The sequence below is a fragment of the Amphimedon queenslandica genome, unplaced genomic scaffold, assembly GCF_000090795.2.
Source record: "Amphimedon queenslandica unplaced genomic scaffold, v1.1 AMPQUscaffold_13509, whole genome shotgun sequence".
Taxonomy (NCBI): Eukaryota; Metazoa; Porifera; class Demospongiae; order Haplosclerida; family Niphatidae; genus Amphimedon; species Amphimedon queenslandica.
Window position 1 is genome coordinate 71,151 of NW_003546255.1, and position 16,704 is coordinate 87,854.

The 16,704-nt window shown below is 40.6% G+C and overlaps 2 protein-coding genes across 3 annotated transcripts; one reads left to right on the forward strand and one right to left on the reverse strand.

Annotated features, from left to right (window-relative positions):
* The first annotated feature begins 71 nt into the window (after positions 1-71).
* Positions 72-13,950, forward strand: LOC105316484 (protocadherin Fat 4). 2 transcript variants are annotated; one of them, XM_020007125.1, is made up of 4 exons: positions 72-236; positions 842-903; positions 951-1,046; positions 3,573-13,950. In XM_020007125.1, exon 4 carries the CDS (start codon positions 3,628-3,630, stop codon positions 13,732-13,734), a length of 10,107 nt encoding a protein of 3,368 aa, XP_019862684.1. In that variant the 5' UTR covers positions 72-236; positions 842-903; positions 951-1,046; positions 3,573-3,627; the 3' UTR covers positions 13,735-13,950. The 2 variants fall into 2 exon arrangements, with proteins under 2 accessions (XP_019862684.1, XP_011409706.1); XM_011411404.2 differs by having other exon boundaries at positions 991-1,046.
* On the reverse strand, positions 13,889-16,683 carry LOC100636649 (alanine--glyoxylate aminotransferase 2-like). Its single transcript, XM_003383537.3, has 12 exons — positions 16,497-16,683; positions 16,321-16,442; positions 16,040-16,220; positions 15,774-15,848; positions 15,555-15,657; positions 15,380-15,493; positions 15,250-15,332; positions 15,104-15,198; positions 14,911-15,038; positions 14,680-14,834; positions 14,197-14,289; positions 13,889-14,123 (listed from the first exon to the last, which is right to left on the reverse strand). The coding sequence occupies exons 1-12, from the start codon at positions 16,577-16,579 to the stop codon at positions 13,973-13,975; spliced, it is 1,383 nt and encodes a 460-aa protein (XP_003383585.2). The 5' UTR covers positions 16,580-16,683; the 3' UTR covers positions 13,889-13,972.
* Positions 16,684-16,704: the final 21 nt, after the last annotated feature.

Here is a 16,704-nt window from a genome sequence, read left to right on the forward strand (position 1 = left end):
CGCGGACCAATCAAATCCGCTCCCGGGTAGTGAGGGATGTGCCGCCAATATTCATGGGTTGTTGACTGCTTTGACCTCACTATGAGAGTCACTGCTGAGTGGAACAGTGGCAGTAACAGTAGTAGAGCTGAGAGAAAGGAGACTGATCACTGGAGGAAGACTAGCGGGAGTTATACAACTGCCTCTTGAGGCTACCGCCCGAACTTAACTAAAGAAAACGTGAAAAGTCTCAAAAAGTAAGCGACACATGGCTATGTGTGTATGTTTGTACAATAATGCGATAAGGAGTCTTCTGTTTGCGTGTTTGTAAACCACTACTGTGTATATACATTATATTATCCTATAAAGAGAGAGAGAGAGATCATAGTTATCATAGACAATACATGAGAAAACAAGCTGCATGTACATGGCACTGTAAATTTCTTGGATCTGTTTGTTCTAACCCTTTCCTACCACTTCAAATGCTCCCTTGAGATGCTTAGTACATGCATATTGCAATTTCCAATGTACATGTACACTATAAAAACTATTGACTGCATTTGACATCCAATTCAGTACATGTACATGTACATGTATGTGCAGGCAGATGAGCTATTTTAGTCTCTATTTTAATCTGATTATTTATATCTTTTGAGTTTCATTTTGAGCCAGCCCAACGTTATTGCAGCTGGCCTGTGCATTATAATAGTATTTTTAAATTGCAGTCATTCTCTTAGCATCATATCACCCTGTCCCATGATTCAGTTCTACAAGAACTATGATGTTCTAATATAAACTTTCATGCAGCAATAGTAGTAGTAGTAATAATAATAACAATAATAATGTTCTCTTTTTATTTTAGGATATAGTTCACCTTGTATAAATACAGCAAGCCTGTAGCACCAAATTGATTATTACCAATCGGTAAGTATATGCACACTCTAGCATGCACCTTAATAATGTTATTTTAGTCGAGCCATTGTTGTAAAGATCTGTTCCTAATTGCTATAGAGATTACCAAAGGATCTAATACCTTTTCGTTATTAACACAAGCCTAATACAAATAGGTAAGTTCATTCAAGTTATGTTAATGCTGGCACTGGGGCGGGTGGTGTCTGTCCTTTAGAGGGCTTATCTGTTCTGTCCTGTTAACTAAGTGATAGACACATATAGTCCCAATAAGTCTGAAATGCATTATTAGCATTATGAATATTCATTGGTTCACTACTTGCATGCATGACTACGCCCAGGTATATATGGTTGTTAGCTTGAAGAGGTTTGAGGCCTTTGATCTTGATTGTGAATCGCTTTAATTTAATATTGTACAATGTTGATACATATAAGGCAATAAAGTGTGTGTGTTCTCTATACAGTATTGTAATGTCTTGCTCTCTTTTATTGCTCTAATAGTCAGTAATGATGTGTGTGTGAGTGTGTGTGTGTGAGGTGTCTATGGCTTGTGTAATGTTTAAGGAACTTTTGTAGCTAGTTTTGACTTGATTGGTCACGTTACAGTGTCAGTGTAATAAAGAGGGAGAGAGGGAGAGAGAGGAAGAGAGGGGTGGATAAATAAACAGTAAACCATAGACAGAAAGGGAAGACGTGGTGAATCAATATTTACAATATTAAGTATCTCTGTGTGTATTATTGATATGATAAGCTGATTTCAAGGAATTGAGAACCTTATCATGTAGCATACTGGGAGTTCAAAAAAGGAGAAGGCATGCCGTGTGTACTGTAGATTGAGAGAGGAGGAGGAGCAGAGGGAGGAAAGGAGATTGTGTATCGAGTTGCCACACCAACAACAAATATTGACACTGAGGGAATTGCTCTTCTCCCCCATAAAGCAAAGGAGAATGCAACCGTAGTAACCCAAAACATCATCCAGTAATTGGATGAGCACATGCAGAGGCTTAGATCTTATTGCTTAGCATTGTTGTGTCTGGACGTTAGGTTCATGCTCTTGCATTGGTGCATGCTTCGTTTAGCATGGCTGGTTTGTGGTCAGCAAAGAAATGACAAACATTACTTAGCTATGCGCTTTTGAGCAAATTGATGGCGCCAGGTTGGAAGTTCCGTTGCATTGTATGTAATTATAATATCTCTCCTACTGCCCCCGAAATCTGTATAAGCGTCTGTGTTCATTCCTGTGGGTTTATCCTCATTCCAATTCAAACCACAAGAATCCAGGGGAAGTTGTACACGTATGTATGTATGTACATTAGCAAGTCTATGTACTTGTTTGTGTTTGTGTGGCCTTTTTTATTCTTTGATACATTGTCTCTCTTCCTCTGTTTCCTCTCTCTCTCTCTCTCTTGGCTCTCTCTTAGCACTACAATTCATTATCTTGATTAATTTTATTAGAGCAATTGCTTGCCTTGGCAGCCTTCCAAAACTATAAGTTATAATGGGGATTCTTTGTGCTTGTATATCCATGTACATACTCATGATATGTGAAGAAAAGGCAAGGCCCAATGCTACACACACACACACATGTACAGTACATGTATGCACCAAAATAACTTTAATATCTTTTCTTCTATTTTATGCCCATATGTACAGTGTACAGTGTACAGTGTAGTGTCAGATATTCTGATACTATGTTATAGTAGCTCGGTAACTGATACTCTTTCTCATATTAGTTTGCCTTCCTTCAAGTGTGTGCCCTTTATCAGTGTAATTTGAACTGACACTATTACCTTTATACTTTTCACGTCCATCAACTGCGTCATGTACATATACATGCACTGCACGTCACCCACAAATAACTAGAATGAGACCTAAATAGTATACGTGCAATGTAATTTGTAACCGATACTTTTTTATTACGTACATGTATTACATATTTTCGATGGGAAAATGCAGAGAGAAGTCCTTCTATTATTATTTCACTCCCTTCCATTATATATGCCTTGTTAGTTACATAATCATCTAAATATTTATCACCTTTTAATGGCGAGTACCTCCCTCTCCCTTTTAGCCTGGGAACGACCCGTGGGTGTGGGTGGGTGGATTTTCTCGTGACATTCCAATGGTTTCTACCCCCAGTCCTGTCCCTCACAGGGTATAATCCCTCTATGTTGCACCATTGATGTTTAATTTTACAGCAATTGATTTCTTATCATTCCATTTCTTTGCGGCAAGTTTATTTCTTTCTCTCCCTCTCATGTTTATGTTGTAGTATTAGTATCATTATCAAAAGTGAGAGATATTTTGGCTCCCAAACAAATTCAAAAGCCACAGCTGTCATAAGAGGAGTCAAATAGCTTTCTCTCCCTCTCTCTTCTCATACTGTATGCATAAGCACTGTTTATACATGTACACTAATCCTCTTGTGATGTATAGAATGTATGCAACATTAATGTGTGTGTATATACATGTACAATGTGTGTGTGTAGGGGTATAAGAAATCTCTATGATGTGTTATTAGTTAGTGTCTGATTCAGTTTACTTGCTGCGTGTGCTTGTCTGGTCTGGTATGTGCTAGCTGTTTTATGATGTGCTTTATTTTGAATAATTTTTTAAATGAAAAATAATTTATTATCATTACACAATCTTTCTTCTTCTCTCTGTCTCTCTCTCTTTTTCTATAGGCTGTCCTCCTTGAAATTAGTGATAATTCATCAAAGAATACCAATCAAAGTCGCCATGTCTCTCAGAACATTTATACTTTGCTTGAGTCTCTTAGCGCTAATATCCTTCTCTTCCAGTCAAGTGAATCAAACTTGTGGTGACTGGTACACCAACGGTGGCATTAACAGAATTAACTGCACAATCTATGTCATAGAACAAGCCCCAGAGAACACCCTTGTATTTAATGCTCCGGCTTTAGTTAATGGCGCTCATTATTTTTATGGCTCCTCTATTGCCAATAATGAGCACTTTACTGTCATTAATAATCGACTGCTCTACACCAGTGGGTCTTTCGATAGAGAGGATATGGTCACTCGGGAAACTGCTTCAATGCCAGTCATTATAGAAACCTTGGCGACGGCATTAACACCTGGTCCTAATAATGTTCTTGTATATAACGTGATGCACCTTACCATACATGTCATAGACTTGAATGACAATGTCCCTAGATTTAGGAGAGGGTTGAATTTCATCAACAGTGCTATACCTTATGCTCTCTTGACGCATGAGAGCTCTAGCCTCTCCTCAATTCTGACAATGGAGGCCATTGATTATGACGAGGGTGACAACGGGACGTCTTTTATAGAACTGGTTCAATCGGAACCGGAAATGTTCAATATTAGCGTCACGTACGAGGGGGGACGTCCAACAATCCTCGACATTGTGCCCATAGCTGCCCTTGATCGTGAGATGCAGGATAATTACATATTTGATGTCATTGCATACGAGGGTATCTCAAACCCGGCCAACGCCACACTGAGGATTAATCTGACCATTATAGATGAGAATGACAATCAGCCAATATTCAATCAGACCCAATACTCCACCAGTATCATTGAGACCAGCCCCATTAACACTAGCCTTTTATTCCTCAATGCCACTGACCTTGATACAGGAACCAATGCGGCCATATCTTATAAAATCAAGGAGGTCTGTGCTAAGAGTACACAGGGAGGATCCTGCATTGATGTACAGCTCTGGCCTTTTGCTCTTGATACAGAGTCTGGGCTCCTGAGGGTTAGTGAGATGTTAAATTATGAAGAGATGGTAGAGTATAGGCTCACTGTTGATGCCTATAATCCTCACCAGGAGCTAGCAGGATCCTCTACGGCTCTCGTTAACATAGAGGTACTTGATGTTAACGACAATGCACCGATAGTCGAGGACTTCTCTGTCGTGGTGACTCTATCTGAGAATTTTGCCATCAATTCGACTTATGCTACCTTCAGAGTGCACGATGCAGACTCGCCGAAATACTCTCTGTTCTATCTCTCACTGCTTGATGACATGACCGGGTTGAATAGCACTACTTTCGGTCTCCAGAACAGCTCGCAGACTTACAACAGTGTCAAGTTGCTCCAAGTGCTTGACAGAGAGTCAAGAGATATGTATAATCTCACTATAGTGGCCCGAGACTTGCTCAATGCATCGCTGTACAGCACGTACCGTTTTACTATTTCTGTCGGTGACGTGAACGACCATTCGCCGGTGTTTAATCCAGTGTCTAACCCAGTGTTGCTAGAGGAAGAGAGCTCTGTCAGCACGTTAGTCGTAAAAGTATCAGCCACTGACGCGGACATTGGTAGTAATGCTGGAATACGTTTCAGTCTCCCAGCTACCAGTGAGAGCTATCCATATCAAGGCAACTTTACCATTCAAGGAACAACTGGTAATATACTAGTAGGCACTTCAATTGATCGTGAATCGACTCCTACTCTATTCCTCCTTGTTGTGGCTACTGACAAGAATGGAGCTGATGATGGAAGGAGCACTAATTTAACAATTAATATAACATTAACAGATATCAATGATAATCCTCCTGTCATTACGACTGTCATACCAAGTGAGATCGAAGTCCTTGAGAATGTAACAAGTGGTTCACTGATCATTGATATTGACGCGGCTGATCCTGATCTCGGATCAAACGCAATCATTACTTACCAGTTGAGTGTAGTAGCTCCCTCTCTCTCGTCCCCATCTCCCTTTGCCATCAACTCATCCACTGGCCGTGTTACTGTTAACGGAGTCCTGGATCACGAGTCTGTATCTCAGTATGTGCTGAGTCTGTCAGTCACTGATGGGGTCAATCCCCCAACCACTCAAAACCTTACACTCAACGTCAAAGACGTCAATGACAACTCTCCTTCATTCCCAACTAATAATTATTACAAGACACTCCACGAGAATGCGACCATCGGTAGTCCAGTGATCACTTTACAAGCTACTGATGCCGACTCTGATCAATACACTAGCATCAGTTACTCATTCGTCTCTGGAAGCTCTGACTTTAGTATCAATCCAACCAGTGGGGCTATAACCACAGCTGCGTCCTTAGACTGGGAGACACAGTCAGTCTATCATCTCATTGCAAGGGCTTATGATGGATTTGGTAGGTACTCAGAAAACATCAACGTCACTGTCTCTGTTGTTGATGTTAATGACGAGATACCACAGTTTGTCGGGGATCCTTATACTTTTGTAATCCCTGAAGATGCACCTCTTAATTCTGTGGTTGATCACGTGACGGTGAAATCCATCGAGCTAGGTAGTAACGGACTAGCATTGTTCAATATCACAAACGATGTACCTTTTATCATTAATGGATCGGGGACCATCCTAACTTCTGGGAACCTGAATAGGGAAGTAAAGGATAGCTATGATGTATACGTTAGAGTCTCGGATTTGGCCCCTCCTCCACATTACAACACTACCACAGTCACCATAAGGATATCTGATGTGAACGACAATGCTCCTCAATTTCTTAATTCATCAGACAATGTTTCTGTGAGTGAGATTCATGCAGTGAACTCACCTTTTTATACTGCCCATGCAACCGATGCTGACATCTCGCCTAATAATGTCACCAAGTATTATCTTGCCGAGAATACAAACGGTTTTCAAATTAATCCAGACAGCGGAGAGCTTAGTCTAACGACTTCGCTGAATTACGAAGTGCAGCAAAGTATACTAGTCAATATAATAGCGAGAGATAATGGCAAACCAAACTTATTCTACGCCAACCTAGCCCTCAATATTACTGTCCTTGATGACAATAATACTAATATCACTTTCCCGGCTTATTTCCCGCTACAATACTCCCTATCTGAGGACACTCCTCTCAATTTTATTATTTCAAATTTCACTGGCGAAGATCATAAAGGCAATCCTAAGCTCCATCTTGATTATTATTTGACTAATGACACTGGTGGGGTTCCTCTCGAGTTTGGAATAGAGAGAGAATCTTCGTCTGGGTATGCTCTTCTCTCGGTCATAGGAGCTCTGGATAGAGAGAGACAGTCAACGTACAATTTGAATATAACAATCAGTGATGGTAACACTCCTCCTAGCACTGTCACTCAATTCCTAACTGTTATAATACTGGATGTAAATGATAATTACCCAAAGTTTTCGTCACCTTCGTACTCCACATCCTGGGATGAAGAGAGACCGGGAAGGCTAGAAATAGACTCGCTCTCTGTTTCCGCTACTGATCCAGATGCAGGCGAAAACAGCACTATTGTGTACTCTTTACAAGATACTGTATCTGGGCTCTTCTCCATTGATTCCAATGGTCATATCTATCAGGAAAGAGCTCTAGACAGGGAGACCCAGTCCAACTATAGCCTTGTTGTAATTGCTTCTGATCAGGGTACCCCCTCGAAACAGTCTCAGGCTAGTGTTTTTATAAGTGTGACTGATATTAACGACAATAGTCCGACCTTTACGCCAACTAGTGTTCGATTGGATGAGAACTCTCACGTTGGGACTATAGTAACAACACTCGTAGGCAGTGACCCTGATGCTGGTTCCAATGGACAAGTCACTTTTATTTATGATACACAGACTTCTAATGCCTCCTCTCATTTTGAGCTTTATCCCAACGGCACGATAATTGTCATTGACATACCAGACTACGAGACGAATCCTCATTTCATATTTTTTGTCACTGCCCAAGATGGCGGAAGCAGTCCTCAAAAAACCCTTGGCAATGTAACAATCAGCCTCAACGATTTGAATGATAACTGCCCCGAATTCCCAGCCCCTGCCTCTCAGTACAACATCAGCGTCTTTGAGAATGCGTCTAGCGGTTACCTACTGATAGACCTCAATGCTCAAGATCTTGACCAAGGCCCAGCTGGTACCATCCTCTATGTATTCGAGAACATAGCTGACTCAAAGCAGTTTAGACTAGATAGAGACAGTGGTGAGTTGTCTCTCAATACTATGCTGGATTATGAAAGAGCAACTCATCACGAGGTTGGCATCCTGGCTTATGATCAAGGCAGGCCAAGAAACAGAATCTGCCGGCAGTCAATACATGTGTTTGTTAAGAATGTCAATGAGTTTGCTCCAACATTTGACGAGACACCTCTGTTTATATTCACAGTCGACGAGGGATTATCCTCAAGTGCTGTAGTTGGAAGGATAGTCGCTTTCGATCAGGACTCTGATTCCGTACTTAGCTACAGCCTCTCTTCCTCTCTCCAATTCACAATAGACAGTACTACTGGAGTCATAACCACACTAACTGAGCTGGACTATGAGACTGCATCATTTTATAATCTAACTGTTGGAGTCACAGATCAAGGTGGGCTCTCTTCTTATAGCTTTGTCCTCATACTCGTTGGTAATGTGAATGACGAGACTCCCTCCTTTGACTCCAACACATACACAACTTCAGTATCAGAGATAGCCAGTAATGGTACAGTGCTCTTAACTCTAACTGCTACTGATAATGACAATCACACCAATACACCAGTCACTTACTCTATATTAGGGGGAAACATTGGAGGCGTGTTTGGAGTTGAGCCAAAGACTGGAGACCTATTTGTTAATGGTCCGTTGGATTTTGAGAATGATGATAATTATGTATTGTCAATAAGCGCTAGTGATACCGGTATACCTAGCCGATTAGCCACTGCTAATGTTATTATTTCTATTATCAATCACAACGAGTTCTCGCCAGTCTTCTCTAATTCGTCGTATCATTTTAATTTAACTGAAAACTTACCCTCGGGTAGTGTCGTAGGGTCGGTCTCTGCCTCTGATTCTGATACTGGTAGTTATGGTGATGTGTACTATTCCCTTCAAACTCTCACTTCGTTCTTTACCATTTCGGAGACCGGAGTCATACGTACCCTCGTACCAATAGACAGAGAGGCCACGCCTACTCTACCAGCATTGGTAGTCGTTGCTAGTGACTCTATCAAGACCCAGTCTGTAAACGTGTTTATCAATATTATCGATCTAAATGACAACCGGCCATATTTCCCACAAAGTCTTTATGAGTTTTCTATTGATAACTCAAGCCTCCCTGGTGCTGTCATTGCTCAAATGTCAGCAGTTGATCCCGACCTTTCACCAGTGACATCATATTCCATATTAAACCCACCAGTTGGCCTACCAATAGTCATTAACTCAACTACCGGCTCTCTTTCTCTATCAACAGCTCTAACTCCAGTCAACAGTCCTTATGAGTTTACTGTGAAAGCAGTTGATGCCTTCAATTCTTCATTCGTTGCAGAAACTATTGTCAGGGTCTACCCAACCTCTAGCAACGACCATTATCCTAATTTCACTCAACCTATTTATCAAACGACTGTCAGTGAAAACGTCATACCCTCAGGCCCAATTGCACTCCCAAAGGCTACCGATCCAGACACTGGCTCAAATGGACTCAGGAGATACTCTCTACAATCTAACGGCTCCCTAATTAAAGATCAATTTCGGATCAATGAATTAGACGGGAAATTATTTCTTACACAAGAATTGGACTACGAAGTCATGACATCACACGACATCATTGTGTATGTGCGAGACTCCACCCCCTCACACCCACGCATGGCAATATCGCACGTCATTGTAACTGTTACGAATGAGAATGATAATCCTCCTAGTTTTGTTGACGTCCCTTCATCTCTTACCATTACATTCATACCTTACATAGATGTAGAACTATTCAGACTCAATGCTACTGATCCTGACGGATCTTCCATTACTTATCAACTGTGGACGCAAACTAACAAATTCTCCGTTGATCCAGTAACTGGAATAGTTACTAACATTATTGTACTTAATAGCTCTGTTACCTATTCACTTACTTTCCGTGTCAGTGATAGTAATTTTACAACCTCACATACTATGACCTTAAATATAGTCTCACCGGGATCTTCTCCATTAACTCCATCATTCACTAACGGTGATACAGTAATTCCATTCAATGTTGCTGAGACCTCAAGCATAGGGTCTCTTATCACTACAGTCACTGCTCTCCATTCCCCTACTAGCTATCACCTGGCCTGCTGTGATGAAGCTTTATCCGTATTCTCCTTAAGCTCCGGCGGGTCTTTCTCGGTCTCTAATGCTTTGGATTACGAGACTCAAGAAGAGTATCAAGTTATTTTCGAGGCCAGGAGAGTCTCTGGTACTACCAGATACTCCGACTACCAACAAGCAACTGTTACTATACAGAATATCAATGAGTACACGCCTACTTTTAATCCTGTCTCCAACCCGATCAAAGTGAATGAGAATACGGGTAGCAACTCTCTCATAGTTCAAGTATCAGCCGTTGATCATGATTCCGGCTCTTTTGGTATCATCTCATATCAAATCATCAGCGGTAACACTGATTTGGAGTCATTCAGTATTAATTCAACCAACGGTGCTATTAGAGTGGCCAGTGGTAAGACACTGGATCACGAGGCAGTCCCAATGTATAATCTATTGGTGAGGGCTAGGGATGGCGGAGGGAAGCAGAGTACCACAATGGTGAATATAATGGTACTTGATGTGAATGACTCTCCTCCTGTGTTCCCTGGTAATTATACCATGAGTGTTTTTGAGTCTGGGTCAGTCGGAGATAGAGTTTTAAAAGTGACTGCAACTGATGCTGACTCCAGCTCAACAGTTACCTATCAGCTAGGTACCGTCCATTCCTATTTTGATCAGATAAGTCGAGGAATGTCAAACAAGTTCTCTCTGGGCTCTACGACTGGAGAACTCACTTTAGCGAGTCTCTTGGATTACGAGACTGCTAACAGATATGAGTTTACCATCACGGCCTCCGATGGTCTTCATATTGACACGACACACATTGTAATCAATGTCCTGGACTCAAATGACAACCCTCCGTCGTTCCAATTAAGTACTTACCACAAATCTCATTTCTTAGAGCTCTCCCTCCCTGGTACATACGTTATACAGATTGAATCCACTGATGCTGACTCCAACAGGAACAGCATAATAAGGTACTCGCTGGGACAAGACTGGCCGACTAATAAATTCACTATTAATGAGTTTAGTGGAGTTATTAGAGTTAAAGAACCAATGGCTATAGAAGAGCTTCAGTCGTATGTGGGTGGGTGCTCGGCAGATGCGTGGATGTTTACAGGCACGGTTCTTGCCAATGATGGAGTATGGAATACGTCCGTTCCATTGACCATTAGATTCACTGATATCAATAAGTATGCTCCAGTCTTTGAGGGGAGTCCTTATAACATCATTACGTCTGAAACCACGCCCATAGACACGCCCCTTTTTGCAATGAACATAACTGATCAGGATTGCGGCCCCAATGCTGCAATCAGCACAACCTTACCACGCTATTACCATTATCCTTATGACCTGTTTAATTTTAAAATCATCATTTCTAATCAGTTATACAGCCTCAATACACAGAGGACTCTACCTCAGGGTATCTATCACTTCCGTCTGGAGGCTTATAATAAAAATCCCTCACCACTGAACCTGCCTATTTATTACAAGGCCTCTTATGCACATGTGACTGTTACAGTCCTTCCTAATAACACCCACGCTCCTATATTTGATGAAATTGGGTCTCTTTCTATTGATGAAAATAGCCTCCTAGAGACTGAGGTTGGTTACGTGAGAGCTACAGATCTTGATCTGGGAGTGAGCGGTTTGGTCCACTACTGGTTAAATGATACCTCAGTACCATTCGTGATAGATAATAGCACTAGCATGCTAAGAGTCAACGGTTCACTAGACTATGAGTCACAGGAGAGGTATAGTTTTTATGTGTTTGCCGCAGACAATGGCTATCCTGTTAGACAGACAAGCTTGCTAGTCGTAGTCAATGTACAAGACATGGATGACAACCCTCCTATATTTGTCTCTACTCAATTTAACGGGAGCATTTTGGAAAACTCACCACTTCAGTCAACTGTTCTTAATCTCAATGTGACAGATGCTGATTCAACTACCAGCGTAACTTACAGCATAACCAATAGGACCTCTCTACCATTCTCTATTGATCCACGTACTGGGGTACTAAAAACATCAGGAGACATTGATTACGAGACACAGACCGAGTACAATTTTAGTGTAATGGGAGCTAGTGAGTCTACACCATTGCTTAATTCAACTACACTAGTACGGATTAGTGTACTTGGCGTCAATGAATACCCACCAGTATTAGAGATTGCTAAGGACGTCATTCGTGTATCAAGAAATGCATCAAAGGGAGACGTGATCCTAACTATTAAAGCAACTGACTCTGATGACGGTAGTGATGGTTTGATAACTTACAGTTTCCGCATGTCCTCTCCTTATTTAGCTGTACACAACAATGGTAGCATTACATTAAACATGTCGTTAACAGATATACATGCACATCATGTCTTAGCCAATTCCGCGGGTAACAGGAAAAGACAGTCGCCTACCAACAGCTCTGAAATAATAGTTGAACTAGTTGTTGTAGCAACAGATGGGGGCAATCCTCCAAAAAGTGACACCAAAAACTTAACGGTCGTAATTCCAGAGGGTATATCCACAACTTCAGAGCCAACAAATACCAGTTCTCTTACGACTGAAGTCATTGTCATCATGTCTAGTGTAGCAGCATTCGTTATTATAATGATATTAGTTATTATCATTTGCATTTCAACAGTGTTCTCTCGTTCACGTAAACTCAAAAAGTCAAAGCTTGATCTTACTAGATCAAGTCGTGTCTGTGTTACTGAGATACCAGTGGAAGAGGAAGATGCTGTAAATGGCGGAAATGTTGAGCTCCAGCAGATAAGAGCAGTAGAGTCTGTGACTCCGACGAAAACCAGCTCAAACAGCAGATTAAACAAGCCACTCAATGACACTGCTCTCAGCGAAGGTGGTAACAATATTTATCAGGCGAATCCACACAGACCTTCTCCTCACACTCGAAGCACCTCAGACCTTGCCAGCTCCATTGCAACTGATACTCTTAACCTAACGCAAGATGCTGGATTCCCCTATTCCAAAGGTCAAATTGAAGCTATTTATGCCGCAAATGTTGACCTCTTACACGACGGCTCTCAGGCAAGCGTTCACACTTTTGGATCAGAAGGAGGCGGAGAGTCTGACGGGGATGAGATGGATAACGTTTATTATAAGTATGATAGGGACGTTGATGTAGAGGGATCAATGATGGAGGGAGAGGATGACCTCAGCTCTATTGGTGGTAAAGACAGGAACTCAATGATATCCGAGTCCTCTGATGGAGCTAGAGAAGACGAATATCATTTCAGTCAGAGCACAAACCCCTGGTCGTCCAGGCGCTCGATCAACGACCTCATCGGAGAGGGATCACACAGTTTAATGTACGGCTATCCTCATTCTCAAGGCATAGGTGGAGCTATTCCTTATGGGGCATCCACTCAAGGCTCTCACACCTCTTTATTACGAGGACATAGGCCAAACCCACAGTATAGAGTTGGAAGCGAAAGGGAGCTCCCACGGCAGTTATACGGTCATTCGCACAGACTAGGGCACCCTCCGCCCCCATTGGGATCAAACTACGAGTATTATCCTGAACACGAATTACACCAAGCCCCGCCCTCTCTCCACCCACGTATGTCAAACTCTCAACATTACGAGCCCCCAATGATGGAGTACAGGGGACGTTCCAGCGTCCCTAGGGGAGCACCCCCTCCTCCATACTTCACTCAAGACCCCATTCAGCATAGTTTGACCCAGAGTTCTACGAGAGGTGAGAACTATTATGCGCCAGGGTTCCTCGAGCCTTTAAATTTTGAGCGGCAGACACTCTCGACTTCTTCGACATCACTTAGTACGAGTGCCAGTCATCCCAACAATTACAGACACAATAGTAACGGATATCATTGAAGAACTATCGTGTTGCAAACGCTGTACTAATATTTTGTTATTATTTTCCTAATAATAATTATGAGTAATTTTATTTTGTCTATAACATGTTCCCATGTTTCTTTACTATCTGTTATTGTGTTCCCTTCAATGTCTGCATGTTTGTACGATAATCTGTAATCAAATTTTTATTTATAAAATTAATATCCAGTTTTAAATAATACTTAATGACAGCAATAATTTTAATGATAATGATGGTTCAAGATGATGTTAAGCTATGGAGTGATCTGTCAATAGCATTTATAAGTGTTTCCGCATTATCTTTACTGAATGTAATGGGAGGCTTAATCTTTATCACATTGTGATCGACTCCATCTTCTCTTAGCAGCACATTGTGCTCCAATAAAGCTCTAAAGTATGAATGAATATTATAATTGGTGTCATACTGTCATGTGATCAGAGCATGATTGTCATGTGACTAACTTCTTTACTAATAGTTCTGCCATGACTCCATCAGCTACTTTTACATTATCAACTTCTTTGATGATTTCAATACCAATAAACAGGCCAATGCCTCTGAATACAAAAAAAAGATTAATAATAACAACACTTGAGTATAGCGGTTAGCATGCAATGAATTATAGCTAAATTTCAATCAAAACTGGCTTTATTACAATTCTTAAAAGTTACTCAAAAATCCGGCCAAAAATCATGTACTACAGTACAGGGTCACAGGCCAAAATTTAAAAGGAGAGAATTTTCCATTTTTATATTTTTTTTCTGATACATAAACATGTACTTATGCTGCATAGAAAATTTGAGCTAATTCCGATCAAATTTGGATTTTTCACGAATTTTTAAAGTTGCTGAAATCAGACAAAAGACTATGGTACTATAATGTCAAGCTAAGATCAATCACTAAATTATGCAACTATTGTAATTTTACTTCATTATTAGCTCAATTACCTTACATCTCCAATGCAGCTATACTTGTCTTTTAATATTTTAAGTCTTTCTAGTACATAGTTGCCCATTGAGAGTGCATTCTCTTGCAATTTCTCGTCGGAAATGATGTCCATCACTGTATTAGCTAATGCTAATGAAAGGGAATCAGAAATAAACTATAAAGCAGGAAAAAAAGGAGAAGAAAAAAAAACAAGAATACAATGCAAGATAAATAGGAAGAAAATTACACACTTCATTCAAAATGTGTGGTCCGTGCTTATCAGTAAACTTCTTAACCAGTTCTGATTTTGTCATTACAGCTGAAATGGGATGACCATTAGCCATTGGCTTACCCAGCACTAGTATATCAGGAATAGCTCCTATACAATAGATAGAGAGGAAAAAAGAGGGAGAGTGGTAAAACTAAACGAGAAATCAGACTCACTGTGTGTTTGGTGTAGCCAGAATTTGACGCCGGATCGAGCAAAACCTGTTTGTACTTCATCAGCGATACACAGCCCACCTGCTTCACGAACATACCTTTAAAATAAACAGAATAAATAAACTCATAAATAATAAATAATAATTTACTTGTAAACTGTTTGAAGGTAGCCAGGAGGAAGGGGCACCTGACCAGCTGTTCCTAAGAACGGCTCACTAATGAAGGCTGCAATCTGTTCTTATGAAAGTAAAATCAAAACTATCATTAGCTTTAACATACCCCTTTTCCTTGACTCAAAACTGACTCCATTTGCGCCTTTACATCATCAGCATACAACTGACCAGCTGTCTTTGGATCTTTATACTGCCCTCTGAATATATCAGGCTTTGGAACCTAGAGGAATACGATATAAGAAAAGGAGAGAGAGTGAGGTTTTAGTGTTATAGTGTCTCACAATGACTGCATCAGCTTCTATTTTGTAGGTGCTGTCAGTGGTTGCTTGATTCATCTTATAAGTACTGAGACACATAGTGGCTTGACTGTGTCCATGATATGCCCTGAATACAATAAAGAGATGCGTATAAAATAATGTAGAGTAGAAATTAGGGTAAGAAGCAGTAAAAATTAAACCACAACTTATCAAAATACATAAAAGTAGGAATTCAGCCCTTACCCATCCAACACTAACACTTGAGTACTTTCAGTGACAGCCTTAGCTATACTCAATGCTAAATCGTTAGCCTCTGAACTAAAAAAAAAAATAAATGTACCAAATTATAAATGAATGCATAGAGCATGCCTTTGATGCATGCCTAAGTTATGGATAATGAATATACTTATAGATTATGCAGTATAAAGTTAAATAAGATTACACAACATTATCCATTTTCCATGTTAATAACACCACAAGACGACAACACGATAAAAACGCAATCTTACCCTGATCTTAAAAACAAGATGACATCAAAATCAGCTTCCGGCACTGTCCTAAAGATCTTTGCCATATAGTCCTCTAGGAGCCTGTCGTCTGGGAGGAGAGTACCATCAGGGGATACCCTGAATGAAGGATTGGCTAACTGTTGACGCAGTACTTGAACTAATCGAGGATGACTGTGACCAACTGGAGAAATGGAGATAAAATGGGGCAGGTGCATAATCATCATAATAATTATTTTTAATTTTTTATGAGAGATTGGGAGTTTTATTATAGTAATTCTTACCCAGGGCCACGTTATTAATACAATCAAGGTAGTGCGTCCCGGCATCATCTATGAGGAACAAGCCATCACCTTTGACAATGTGGAGCGGCTTGTACTCGGAGTAATGAAGGCTGAGAGAAGGGCTAAAGAGAGAGAATGTGGTAACAATTGACTATTATTTTAATTGTCTCTGTTACCTCACGTATTTTTTCCTTAAATCTATGGCATCTGCTGTTGGTAAGGCCTGGGGAATATCTGTACTAGCAGTTGAGGACATCATGCTCTACTCTTGTGATTTGTAAATAACATTTGGTTAAAAAAAAAACCATAAAATCAAAATTAAAAACTTGAATAAGCCACGCCTTCACAGCCTGCAGGAAATGAGCCCCACCCACTTATTTTAAT